Source organism: Thermobia domestica, chromosome 13 (genome assembly GCF_964235325.1).
Source record: "Thermobia domestica chromosome 13, izTheDome1.hap1.1, whole genome shotgun sequence".
NCBI classification, from domain to species: Eukaryota; Metazoa; Arthropoda; class Insecta; order Zygentoma; family Lepismatidae; genus Thermobia; species Thermobia domestica.
In genome coordinates this window covers 211,560,324-211,572,863 of record NC_137466.1, presented here as the reverse complement: position 1 = coordinate 211,572,863, position 12,540 = coordinate 211,560,324, and the positions used below count along the sequence as shown (strand labels likewise).

Below are 12,540 nucleotides of genomic sequence, written 5' to 3'. Positions count from 1 at the left end.
AACATTTTTACGAATATGTGTAAACTACAATTGTACATCAAGAAAGTGATACGTATCTCCAGCTTATAACAATATTGAAGCGCAGATCAAATTTATTTATTATTATTATTTCTCTCTTAAAAGAACTGCATATACATGAAGAAATTCTAGTACACGGTACCAGTTTAGCAGGGAAGTTATAGTATTAAGGAAGTTGTCAGAGAGCAACGGAACGATCTGAAAAGATTTTTATTTTCTCGAATGCAAGGTAAGATATACAGGTTGTCTAAAAATATTGAGCCTTTGGGGTCAAAATTGAGAAGACGTGTATTGTGACTTGAGAAAACCATTATGAAATCATATGTCCACCATTTTGTTTGATGGTCTTCCGCCATTTTTCCAGTATCACCGTAATCCCACAAAGTAATAGAGACATTATTACAAGAAATTCCAAATGAATAAAGAGCAATCTGAGAATGAGTGTATACGTTTTATTATCGTGTATGAAGAACGCGTAGTGTTTCGTTTCTTATCATAGAAATTTAACAATCTTTAAATATAGACTAAACACAAAAATTGATTGTGTTTCAAAAAGGAAAAGAAGTAGCAAATGCAGTTTGATCGAGGTAGTGGATCGAGGTAGTGTACGTTGAGGAAAAGAAGAAAAAAAGACAAATAAGTTCCAAGTATTACAAGACCACATACAGTTTTTCCTGGTTGTTAGATAATCTTTTATTATGGATTCGAGAAGTACCAGATGACAAATTTTTGCTCGTTGCAACATTTACTGGAGCATCTTTACGCTGAATAACATGGGGCGTCAAGCGGTAACAATTCTCTTGAAAGGTAAAGAGCATATACAGAATATGCACGTCCAGTTCAATTTTAGAAACAATTATTAATGCCTTTGCGAATATATATATATATATATATATATATATATATATATATATATATATATATATATATATATATATATATATATAAAGTTCTTACTTCAAGTATTATCGTATTTGTACCTTATCTGTACAGAACTAGAACATTCCTGGGGATGTTGCAAGTGGGTGCGAGTTCGGAGACGAAACAAAGGAGTTTACAGGGATTGTCGGTTAAAAAAAAAGTAAGTGGTTATTCAAAGTGTAATGACACATATACATAAATGTTCATTGATACTGAAGGTTCAAACTTATGTTCTCAAACAATGAGATTTCCGGGAAAATGCAACTTCAACGCGATAAAACAGCATATACTTTTGTTTATGGATTACTATTATCACTTCTGAATATGTATATTTATTTGTTCATATATTTATGCTCAATTTATTTTCTTTCTTCCAGTGTTTGTTTATGAATATAAATCGCTCTGTGGGAATATTGCTTGTTGTAGTTGCTGTTTATTGTGTACTACTGATTATACATTTAATACGTTATTTCTGTTAACCTTATATTATCACAGAGTGCAGGCTGGAGAGTGCTATCGTCTATATGTGAAGGTACGATACGATCATTTTAAGCCAATGCAGATACCAGAAGTTCTTCGTATCAGAATAGAGGAGTTAGTTTTGCAGATGAAGTTGTTATACAGAGGCAAAGTGAGCAGATTTCTACAGAGAATGATGGATAAACCAGACTGTAGAATTACTGAAATTTCTATTGAGGTATGTTATACTATGTTTTGTGATTATCAACCCTTAAAGGTGATAAATACCACCCCCATTTTTCGTTTTAGCACATTGATTTTTATAGAGAACTATTTTTTCTTTCTTTTGTTTTTTCATTCATTAATATGAGCAGATATACTGCATCCAGTAATATGGTATTATTGGATTTGGCTGGGTGAACTGGGTAATCAGCTACCAAGTTTAATGCTGCAAGTATCTTGCGAGATATGATGTTCTGAAATTTGAGTCTCATATAATTCAAAACCAGCCCTGGCTTATGGTACGTAACAGGGGCGTCATTTATGGAGGGCAGCAGGGGACAATTGTTCCCCTTCCCCAAGAGTTTGAGGAATACTTATACTTTAATCGATTATCTACTGATATACTAGTACAAAACGTGAAACTCTTATGTCGGTGATACTCTTGCCCCCTCCCCCCAAAGCGAAATCTGAAATGACGCCCCTAATACGTAAGCCTGTTTGCAATGTGTTAAAAAAAATGGACGAGGGTAAACAATTGTATCTTTTGCTTATTTTAAGAGTAATTGGATCGGGTAGTTTTTCTATACAGTGTTACCACGGGCAACGAACTTAATTTGTTCTTTGCTTCCGTTCGCGAGCCGAAACAATTTTTACCATTGAAATAATCTAAGTCCTATTAATATTTTCACCCGCCCCAGAAACATTGTCTTCTGCCTTGTTTGTGAATTTGCGTGTGGCAAAAGTGTACATATAAAGTAATATAAAATATACAATATAACTTAACCGTTGTAGTTGATAGATGCTAACACAGGTAGATAGTTGGGGAAGGGGAGGAGTCATAATGAAAGCTAATTTAATTCAAAATGAAAAAAAAAAAGTACGAAAAATAACGTAATGATAGCGATATTCACAGCGCACGAGCCCGAGTACAACTGTTGCTGTTAGCAATCCGCAAACATGGTATCTGTTATAAGAATAATCAGACAAGTTATTATTTAAATTAGTGTTTACATATGCTGAGATTGTTGTTATGCTTAGATACCTACTGATTTCATAAGAATATGGTATGAATTATTGTGTGGCTTCAGTTATTTCATAGTTATTTTAGTAGTCATGTTATGGTTGTGGGTCGTATGATATGTACAGAATATTTGGGTATGACTTGAAGGTGCTAACAGTGTAAGTAATTAGCACCAAAGGCACGTAAATAAATATTCTTGAATCAAATACTTCTCACATTGTGTTTACATGCAAGGGGGGAAGCGGGGCGGTTACCCCGGGCGCTCATTGCAAGAGAGCGCCGAACGAGCAAAAAGAAAGGAAAAGTGTTGGAAATGAGTAAACGACGTGTCTCCCCGAAAAACTATTAGTGTCTTCTTTCGGTTTGCAAAGAAATAGATTTGCTAAAAATTTTCTTCTCGCTTCACTCGCAATCCAATCGTTTCGATAAGAGTCACAAGAAGTTTTTACTTATTACTTAAAGAAATTTATTGTATATGATTTCTTAATGGCGATGTGATATACAAGGTGCCGAGAACTGACGTATAGTGTACATAGGAGCGTTTTGAAAATCAGAAACGGTCGAAGTCTGAAATACGTGTTCGACGTTTTGATGGTGATGAATTTGTCACGCGTTTCTACCCAGTTGGATTAATCACGACGGTGAAAATGAAGGTATGGAAATGAGAGGAGTAAAGAGACACACAAGCTGTTGTTTGTGTGGGAATATTAAAAATTAAGGTAAACAAGGGGAATAATAACATTTTTGAACTTGAAGCAGTTGTGGAATAGAGACTTAAGGGGTCAGAACTTAACCCAACGAATTTCGTCTTTTTCAGAGACTAATCTTTACCAGGATATTTTTTTTTTTTTTTTTTTTTTGGTGCATATGTATCTAGTTGTGTAATATTTTATCTATACATACATTACATATATCAGTTAATATTGAGTAATTCGCAAAGAAGGCTCCTGAATTTCCGTTACATTTCACAAAATGTTTTTTTTTACCATAAAAGAATCGAAATTAAAATGCTATTTGTGTGCTCACATACAGAATAAAATTACCTGAAATTAATTCAGCCATGTAATTCTAAACATTTTTAAAGGACATAGTTTCTAATGCATTGAAGTTTCATTTCTTATCGATAGTATGAAACGTTGTAAATAGTTATAAATTTCCATAACTGTTCTCCAAGTGGATTTGTATTAATATAACAACCAAAAAACAGAAAGAAAGAAAGAAAGAAAAGAAAAGTCCAAAATAAGCTTCTTGAGAACATCTATTTATAAAATAATACGTAATAATCGCTTTTAGCTGTTGCGATGGCCTGTCCAACCACCTTAATAAAAATTCAGCGTAGCATAACAACAAAAGATGCTTCTCAGATATATATATATATATATATACATAAAACTTGGTAAGGTGAGTGTAGGCGGAAGGCGCCGAAATCTCAAGCTACGGCTCTTTTTTTACATGAGATGAATGTTAATAATACTAATTATTCTGTTAAGATATATGGTTGCGTCTGACAAGCTATATTTATTGTAGCTGTTCCATTGGCTTGAAACTTTCCAGATTGGGAAATTAGCTTTATAACAGAATGGCGCAGATAAAGTCAAACCACGCTCTCAATACTAGATTTCAAAAATGGCTTCCCAGCAACATTTGAACCATTCGACATCGAAAATGGTAGAATTCAACCTTATATTGAAACATTTGATCAAATGTGCAGAGCAGCAAAAATAGAGGAAGAATACAAGGTGTCAGCTTTCCTTTCAGTAATCGGTACTAGATCCTATATACAACTGTGGAACTTCACTTGACGAACACTATCAGCAAATAAGAAGTTGAGAAACTGGTTAAATAATTATGAAGTGGTTACAAGTGGGATTCCACAACGATATAAATTTTATATGATGACGCAAGCAGATCATTCGAGTATATTATGCAGTTTGTGTTAGTTTTATATACTCAGGCTGCCTACTGTGATTTTGAACAGTATTTGGATCAGTTCTTGAGAGATCAATTAGGTCTTAACTCGGAGTGAATAACGAAGGGGCACGACATCAACTATTAGTATCAAAAAAAGCTCACATTTCAGGAGGCTATTAATATCGTTGTATCAGTCGAACGTTCAGAACAACTATCCATTTTCTGTCCGGAAGGATATAGACATTGATGATGGAGATTGATGGTGGTTACTCGTGGAAGCAGCTATAAGTCATCGTCCTGTTCATATCATGGACACCGACCATCGCCTTCTGCACTTAAATAATCAAATTCTAGAAATTGGAGTAGTTCTAAAGATTCTGCGTCTAATTCAGCTTCTGGCTGTAGTACCTATTCATATCAGTCACGGCGATTTAACAAAGATAAGAATTGATGTAGAAGATGTGAGAGGAAACATCCCCATGGCAAGCGTACAATATTTGGCAATATTTGCTTTAGACGTTCAGGGCAGAAACATTTTGCTGACAGATGTGCCCAAAATGTAATTTGTGACGAAATGGAAACTCATGGTCATCACTCATTCTAACTCTGAAACATAATTAGTGCTGAACAAGTTGAGGATTTACCTAATATTATACAGTGGAGCTTAGAATTAGATGAACAAAATAATACAGCAGATTCTTTAACTGCACAGAACAGTCTCGAAATAGTCAACTTGTCATGGGAAGAAACTTCGTAGGAACAAATGAAAACGGACAAAACAGTGTGTTTACAAACCGACCCGATAAATTGTTTGAAGAATCAGAACAAACATCTTTAAATTTAAATTTAAAAAAGAAAAAACACGGCGGTCAAGACACAGGAGAGAATACACACACAAAGTGGGGCAATATAGAAAGATGTACGATTCCGAAGACTCAAGGCCAACATACACTAGCGTATTTTCAGCGCGCATTTTCGGTCCGTAAAATGATGTCGTAAATTTCGGTCCGTAAGTTGGCCCATACACCTAGCGTAAAAATAGGCGCGTAAAAGAAGAAGAAAAAGAAGCGGTCATTTTTCGCTCTTCCTCTTGCCTGTTGTTTGAGCACATGGTCGTTTTCCAGTTTACTCAAGTTGCTTGAACAAGATGGATCTATCTGAGGCCATGGCTTTAAGTGCAGGAGCTATAAACATTGTGTTGTTAAGTAAAAAAAATAAAAAGAAAGCATAGAAGAAACAGACTGGGAGCCACGCCGAAGAGGATTAAAAATTCACATTTATCTATATTACGTCCAAGCAGCTCAATCCACTTGGCCTAGTTTTGGTACAATCTTACATCATTGTACTTAGTGATCTGAGATCACTAAATATTTATATAAATCGTACTTCGAAGGAGGAGGACACAGGACAGGGAAAAAGTTATATTCAATTTTTTACGATGTAAATTGCAAACATTTAAATTTCTAAACAGACACAATGATGATTTAATACAATCTGAACGAGCTTGATGTGTGGTTACCTCTTACCTTCCGAAATAAGCCTATTGTTTGGAACTGCAGTTTACAAAGAATAAGGGAGTAAAGGACTGTTCCGATAGTTGAATAATTGATTGATTTTTTTGTTATACAATGTTTTAGACTGTTGACTTTGGTGATTAAAAAGTGGGCTACTTAATGATAAATTCAATTTAAAGAAAATATGATTTATTAATGGTTGCAGCTTTCGTTTTTTTTTCTTACAAAATTAACGAAGAATATAGTAGTAACAAATAGAATAAATTATCCCCTCACGGGATACCAATTTTTATTATGTTATCCACAGCTCAAAATAGGCCAGTAAGGAAAAACAAGACTTATACAACTACCTCCAGCCCCAGGGGCGTTGTTAAGGGGGGTAAGGGGGAGCCTCCCCCCTCAAAGTTACCAATTTCTTGACAAGTTGGCAAATTAAAATACCTAGTTGGCAACTTGAAGAATGCCGTTTTGTTCAATTGACTTATTTGGTTTAACATTTTCTTAGATACCCAGTTGCTGTAACTTATCAGTTCTTTTATAGATTTGGCATAAATTTTGTGTAGTTTCCTATCTTGAAATAAATTGATATATTCGTTTAAAGCTCCTTTACTTGTTGCATGTGATCACACTTCACTTTTGTTCATTTGATATTCCTAAACATTTTGAAGAATCTTCAATTAAAAAATCGAGAAATTGTACCACTGACAAAAGCACAATAGAGGTGGCGTACAAAATTAAAACAAAGACAGATAGAAGAGGCTTTTCGGTGGCAGTTATATTGGAAACAAAAGCATTTGATACAAGAGCGTATACAAGACAACAGGCATATTGTGGAGATTAATGAAACTAATAAGAATTGATATTAATAAAACAAGAACAAGGCAGTAACTGGTTAGTATAAACTTTTTATTTCAGTTCTGTTTTGCAGTAAGACTTTCTATTCACAGGGCTTTTCTAGTAGGGAGAACTGAACAGAAGTGTGTTTTGGGAATGGTATAGCCAGTGCCTTGTATAAGGGGAAGAGCGGGGCGATAGCCCCGGGCGCCGAAGTAAGGGGGCGGAAAATTGGGATAGAAAAAGAAGAGAACGAAAGAAAAAAGAAATGAAAAATTAGAGGAATATTACTAGTATGTACTTAAATCCTCTTTCTGATTTAGGAGGTGGCCCTATAATGTTACTCATGTTAGGAAAATATATGTGCACATATATAAAATGGAAGGGAAAAAGTAACAAAATTTGCTCAAAATCAAGGAAAATCAGGGTTTATTTCTGAAAATTTTCCTTCGTGTCAATTACGCTTCGTGTCAAGCATGGTGGCGCTTCGCGGTTGGTATGTCGATCTCACTCATATGTACGGGGGTGCCATCGTGTACTCTCGCCCCGAGGAAAATATATGCGCACATGTATAAAATGGAAGGAAAAAGTAATAAAAAGTGCTCAAAATCAAGGAAAAGCAAGGTTTAGTTTTGAAAATTTTCTTACGCTTCGCGCAAACCATGATGGCGCTTCGCGGTTGCTATTTTGACCTCACTTATATTGTACGTGGGCGCCGTCGTATACCCTCGCCCCAGGCGCTGATTTCCATGGCACGGCACTGGGGGGCCACAGTAGGTTTCTCAGGCGTTCGATGGGGGGAAGCTACAATGGATGAGTCGAGTCATTTTGTAAACCTAAGTGCATGATTCCAAAAGTCACATTCTGGAGGGCCAAACAATACGTCTGCTGGGTGAAAGCATAGACCGGCGTGTCTTTCACTTTATTTTCATACAGATGAGTTGTCATTCCTACCTTATTTTTAATCCCGTAGTCGCTTCTTTCGGAAAGTTAAACAAAAATTGAAGTTCTTCCTTTCTTTATAGTACGTATTTATAAGTCAAAGCATTACGTAACCATTGCATGTTACGTAGTTCACAGGGCCGCAACTATGGGGAAGAAAGCAATTCACGTGCCCCGGGCGCGTGACTGGTGGGGCGCCTAAAAGGGAGGTTAAATATTAGTATTTTTCCTGCCGGTATTTAATACTTTTCATCAGAATGCGAAATCATGATATCGAAGTGGGAGGAGACTGGAGGACAGAAAAAAAAAACTCTGCGCACTTCTCGTAAGGATTGGCTGGTGGGGATTACCTAAACTATGATAACCATGAGTTGTCAAATTAACAGTTGTGCATCATGGGTGATGATAATGATCCTGAATTGAGCTGTGAAATTGGACTCGAAACCGGGGGGTTATTCGTATTCATATCTCAGATGGGGCATGAAATGGGACGAATATGAAAATAAGGTTGCTGTAAAGTTTTCCACAGGGTTGGTAAGTGTGGCATTTTTTTTTTATCAAGACTTGGCAATTTCAAGTTTCATTTCTTCCCCCCCCCCCCAATCTTGTAACGCTCGCTACGCCGCTGTCCAGCCCCATTCTTTAGAAATAGTTTGATCCTTGTTACCTCGGCTTTTGTAAGTTGAAGGGATCCTCCCCGCTGCTTCCACCTACCTTTTTTTAGTTCAAAGTTTATCTTGCCATTTAGTTTTTATCTAGTTGTTAAAAATCATTTAAATATTTATTTATTGAAAGGTTGGGTGTTAGAGGACTTGGGTAATTTCATCACCGGAATTTTCGTCATCGGTAATTGTGTCACCAAAATATTAGCATGTAGGTTATTTCGTCACCGGAAATTTCGACATAGTAATTTCGTCACTTGTAATTTTGTCACCAAAATATTAGCATGCAGGAAATTTTATCATGGTCATTTTTTCATCTTTGTTGAACTAAGTAGAGACAAAGTAAACGACCGAAACAGCTGACCTTATCTTAATCAAAGTTGGAAAACAATTCAGTTAGTGTTCGACTCTGGAAAATCAAAGTTTCGGATACTCGAAGCAAGAACAAACAGCAGTAAAATAGCATAATGTCAGTTTCAGCAAATGTTAAAAGCACAGGCAAAATGGGCCAGTAATGGATTTATATATCACTATTTACAAATATAAGTTTTGGCAATATTAAAATTTCAGAACAGAAAATTAGCAAACAAAATATAACTTGTATTAATGCAATAAATGGTTTACATGTTCATTCTACTATAGGAAACAACAAGCAATTTTCTTGAAACATTTAGTTCCAGTGTTATACGTTAAGCACAAAGACTAGAGCCGTTTCTAAAAGATCTGAAAAACTCTTCTAGTTTGCTGTTTGGGTGGTTGCCCCACAGCATCTTGATGAAGCACAGCTGAAACCGTTGCTTCAACTTGTTGAATTTCATGAATAAGCTTCCAAATAGTTGCGTGGGACATTCCTACTAGATGATGAAACTTCTAGTTCCACAATTCACAAATATTAATTATCCTAGAATTACTGCTAAAGGTAGCCTGGTGAACGTTCCAATTGTCTGGGGGATATAGACGGGCACATTACGCAAACAAATATTCCCAGACCGAGCTTTAACAGGGCGATACGTGTTTGACACGTAAGTGCTATCAAAATAGTCCAGAAGTTCCAGCTTTTCCTACGAAGTCACTTGTATTAATCGATGCACATCTGCTGTTGGAAGAAATGCAAATCTGTTTATTTTCTCGCAAAATAGACGAAAATTTCCATTGCTTTTGCACCGTTCTAAGAGTCCAAGCTCTTGGACCTTCCTCCATGTTGACTGAGTCAGGTGAAAAAAGTAACGCTATAAACGAGTTGAATCTCCAAAAGTTGCATTTACAGCCAGCATTTGCGCTATATCAAAATCCATTACCATAGTTACAGGTCCGGATATTCACTAAATTCACTGCACTGATGCACCACCGCACGAAACAGTTCTTCATATGAATTTTGTGTCTTGGTCTACATTAGGGCGTATACCTAGTAAAGGAAGTCTCACCTCAAATAACATATACTTTTTTTTTTTTTTGGCGCCATTGAAAAGTTGGCGTTCACCATCCATGTTTCACTTTTTAATAGCTTCATAAGGCTATATTTAAAGGAAACATCCGGAAATATTTATACGTTTTTCTTCCTTTATAGAAATTTGATCTCCACATATATCCAATAACAATTTGCCAATGTTTACTCAGAGTTGAAATATAATATAATTCTTTTAATAGCTCCTAAAAAAAAAAAAAAAAAAAAGCCCCTCTTTTCAAATGACTCTGTTAACTTGGAAGGTCCAAGAGTTTGGGCTCAGAGAACGGTACTAGAACGATGAAAATTTTCGTCTATTCTGCGGGAAAATTAACAGATTGGCGTATCTTCCCATATTTGTTTATTATTTTCTGTTCTGAAATTTTGATATTCGCGAAATTTAATATTTCTAAATAGTGAATAATGAACACATTAGTGCCCCATGTTGCCTGTGCTTTTAACATTTGCTCAAGCAGACATTTTCTTCTACTGGTGTTTGTTCTTGCTTCGAGTAACAGAAACTTCAATTTTGCAGAGTTCAACACCAACTGAATTGTTTTCTAAGTTTTATTAAAATAACGTAAGCTGTTTGATCGTTTGCTTTGTCTCTATTTAATTCAACAAAGGTGAAGAAATAACCGTGACAAAATTTCCTATATGACAATATTTCTGTGATAGAATTACTGGAAACGTTTATCTCTTGTCTCAAATACAATATCTAAAATATGTAACTCTTTATTTAATAATAATAATATATTTTGATTATGCTGCATAGTTTTGGCATTTGAAGATTAAAGAAAACAATTTCAAAAACTTTTTCGAGTTCATTCATTGTACTTGTATTATGTTCTAAAAGACACTGGTGATGAAATTATCGTGACATTATTTTCGGTGACGAAATTACCTATATGGTAATATTTAGGTGACAAAATTACCGGTGACGAAATTACTGTGACGAATTTTCCGGTGACAAAATTACCGTCGCCCGGTGTTAGCATGCGGGGTCAGGTTAAATTCAGTTCTACTCTGGTTTTCGTTTATTGCCAGTTTATCACTGTTTATTTTCATGGTTTCTTTAAATGTAGTCTTTAGTAATTTACTGTATTAAAAAAATGTTTTAAACTTAATGACTTTTTTCTTCGTTCTTGCTGTCGGGTATGTGACATGAGGGTAAAATCCACCTGAACTTGAGGGTTTCCACATATACATACAAATCAATTGAGTAGTAGTAAGGGCGAACTCAACATCGGATAATTTTCTTTAAATTCGAGTGATAAATTTGTAAACTTAATACCTTTATCAGATTTCCAAGGGAAGGTTTTCGAATTTTCTTCCTATCCCCCCAAATAAAGGAAGTTCACTGATAGATGAAAATAAAAAGATAAACACGATTTTATCGAAAATGACTAACGATTCTTCTCGTACATCAATATTTCATTACCACTTTTACTATTTGGCATAAGTTATTTCTGTGGTAAAAATACAAAATGGTTAGTTTACTCTTGCCTATGAGTTTTTTCGAGATATTTTCTCAAACACGAGTCAGTTAATTTTGTTCGTAATTGATAAATAAATGGTTTATTAATAACCGGACAATATGACGTAACTAATTTTCCCTGAAAAGATCCACAACGGGTAGTTTACTCTTGAGGGAGAATTTTTTTCGAATTTCTTAAAAACGCCTTAGGTGATAGTTCATATTTCATAAATAAACGTTTAATCAATATGGAGTTGAGTTGATTGAAACATCCACACGAAGCAGTCTTGAAGACGAGTTTCTACTATGTTCAATATGTAATGTCTATGAAAAATATACACTATTAAGTAGCAGATTGCGTCAATTATGTCAATTCTCCTAATAATGATGCATATACTACTTACAAACATGGTAAAACGATTGAGTTGTTCGTGAAATAAATTATTTAAATGACAAGTATTGAGTGTTACATAATATTTTATGGCAATATACCTTAAGTTGACATTTATCTAGGAAGGTTTGATAGTACTCCCAACACTGAGATTGAGAAATGCTTTAATAAGTTAATATAAATTTATGAGTGTATTTCCTGTAAATGGGTGTAATTGGGTGTAATTTTCAATTGTGGTCTTTGTTATGATCTCTTTTGGGCTTACATCTATTGTACTTTTCAGGTAAGTGTTCGTAAACATATCCCCATCATGATGAGATATAATACAATGTTGAAAAATATTCAACATGGCCGGCACCTCGAATTGAACCAGAACTTTTACGGCTTGGAAGCAACCATACAGAAAAAAAAAAAACTGTACAACGATTTGCTATTTGACTTAGTATAAAAGCATTAATGATGAAATAGGATTATTATTAGATTTAAATATTTGCACAAACTGAGGTTTGGAACAATATACGAAGAAAGAAACATTATATATCGTGGTTTATTGAATTTTTTTACGAGTAATATCAAGATCGCGTGAAAAAATAGTTACTTTCTGAACCTATTTCGCTATAAATTCTTGTAAAGTTGAGAAAGTATTTAAAATAACAAGCAGCACATTGTCAAAATAGCAAGAATCGTCATCGAATTTCGATATTCAAACTCAATTATTGCTCCG

The 12,540-nt window shown here is 34.9% G+C and overlaps 1 protein-coding gene across 14 annotated transcripts in view; it reads left to right on the top strand.

The window, feature by feature from the left end:
* Nucleotides 1-12,540, top strand: part of LOC145668991 (ATP-dependent DNA/RNA helicase DHX36-like) — a 157,964-nt gene that overhangs the window by 67,569 nt on the left and 77,855 nt on the right. For all 14 annotated transcript variants that reach the window (XM_081737309.1, XM_081737300.1, XM_081737308.1 and 11 more), the window contains one exon: nt 1,435-1,636. In XM_081737309.1, the coding sequence (XP_081593435.1) occupies nt 1,435-1,636 (202 nt within the window). The remainder of the gene's footprint in view (nt 1-1,434; nt 1,637-12,540) is intronic.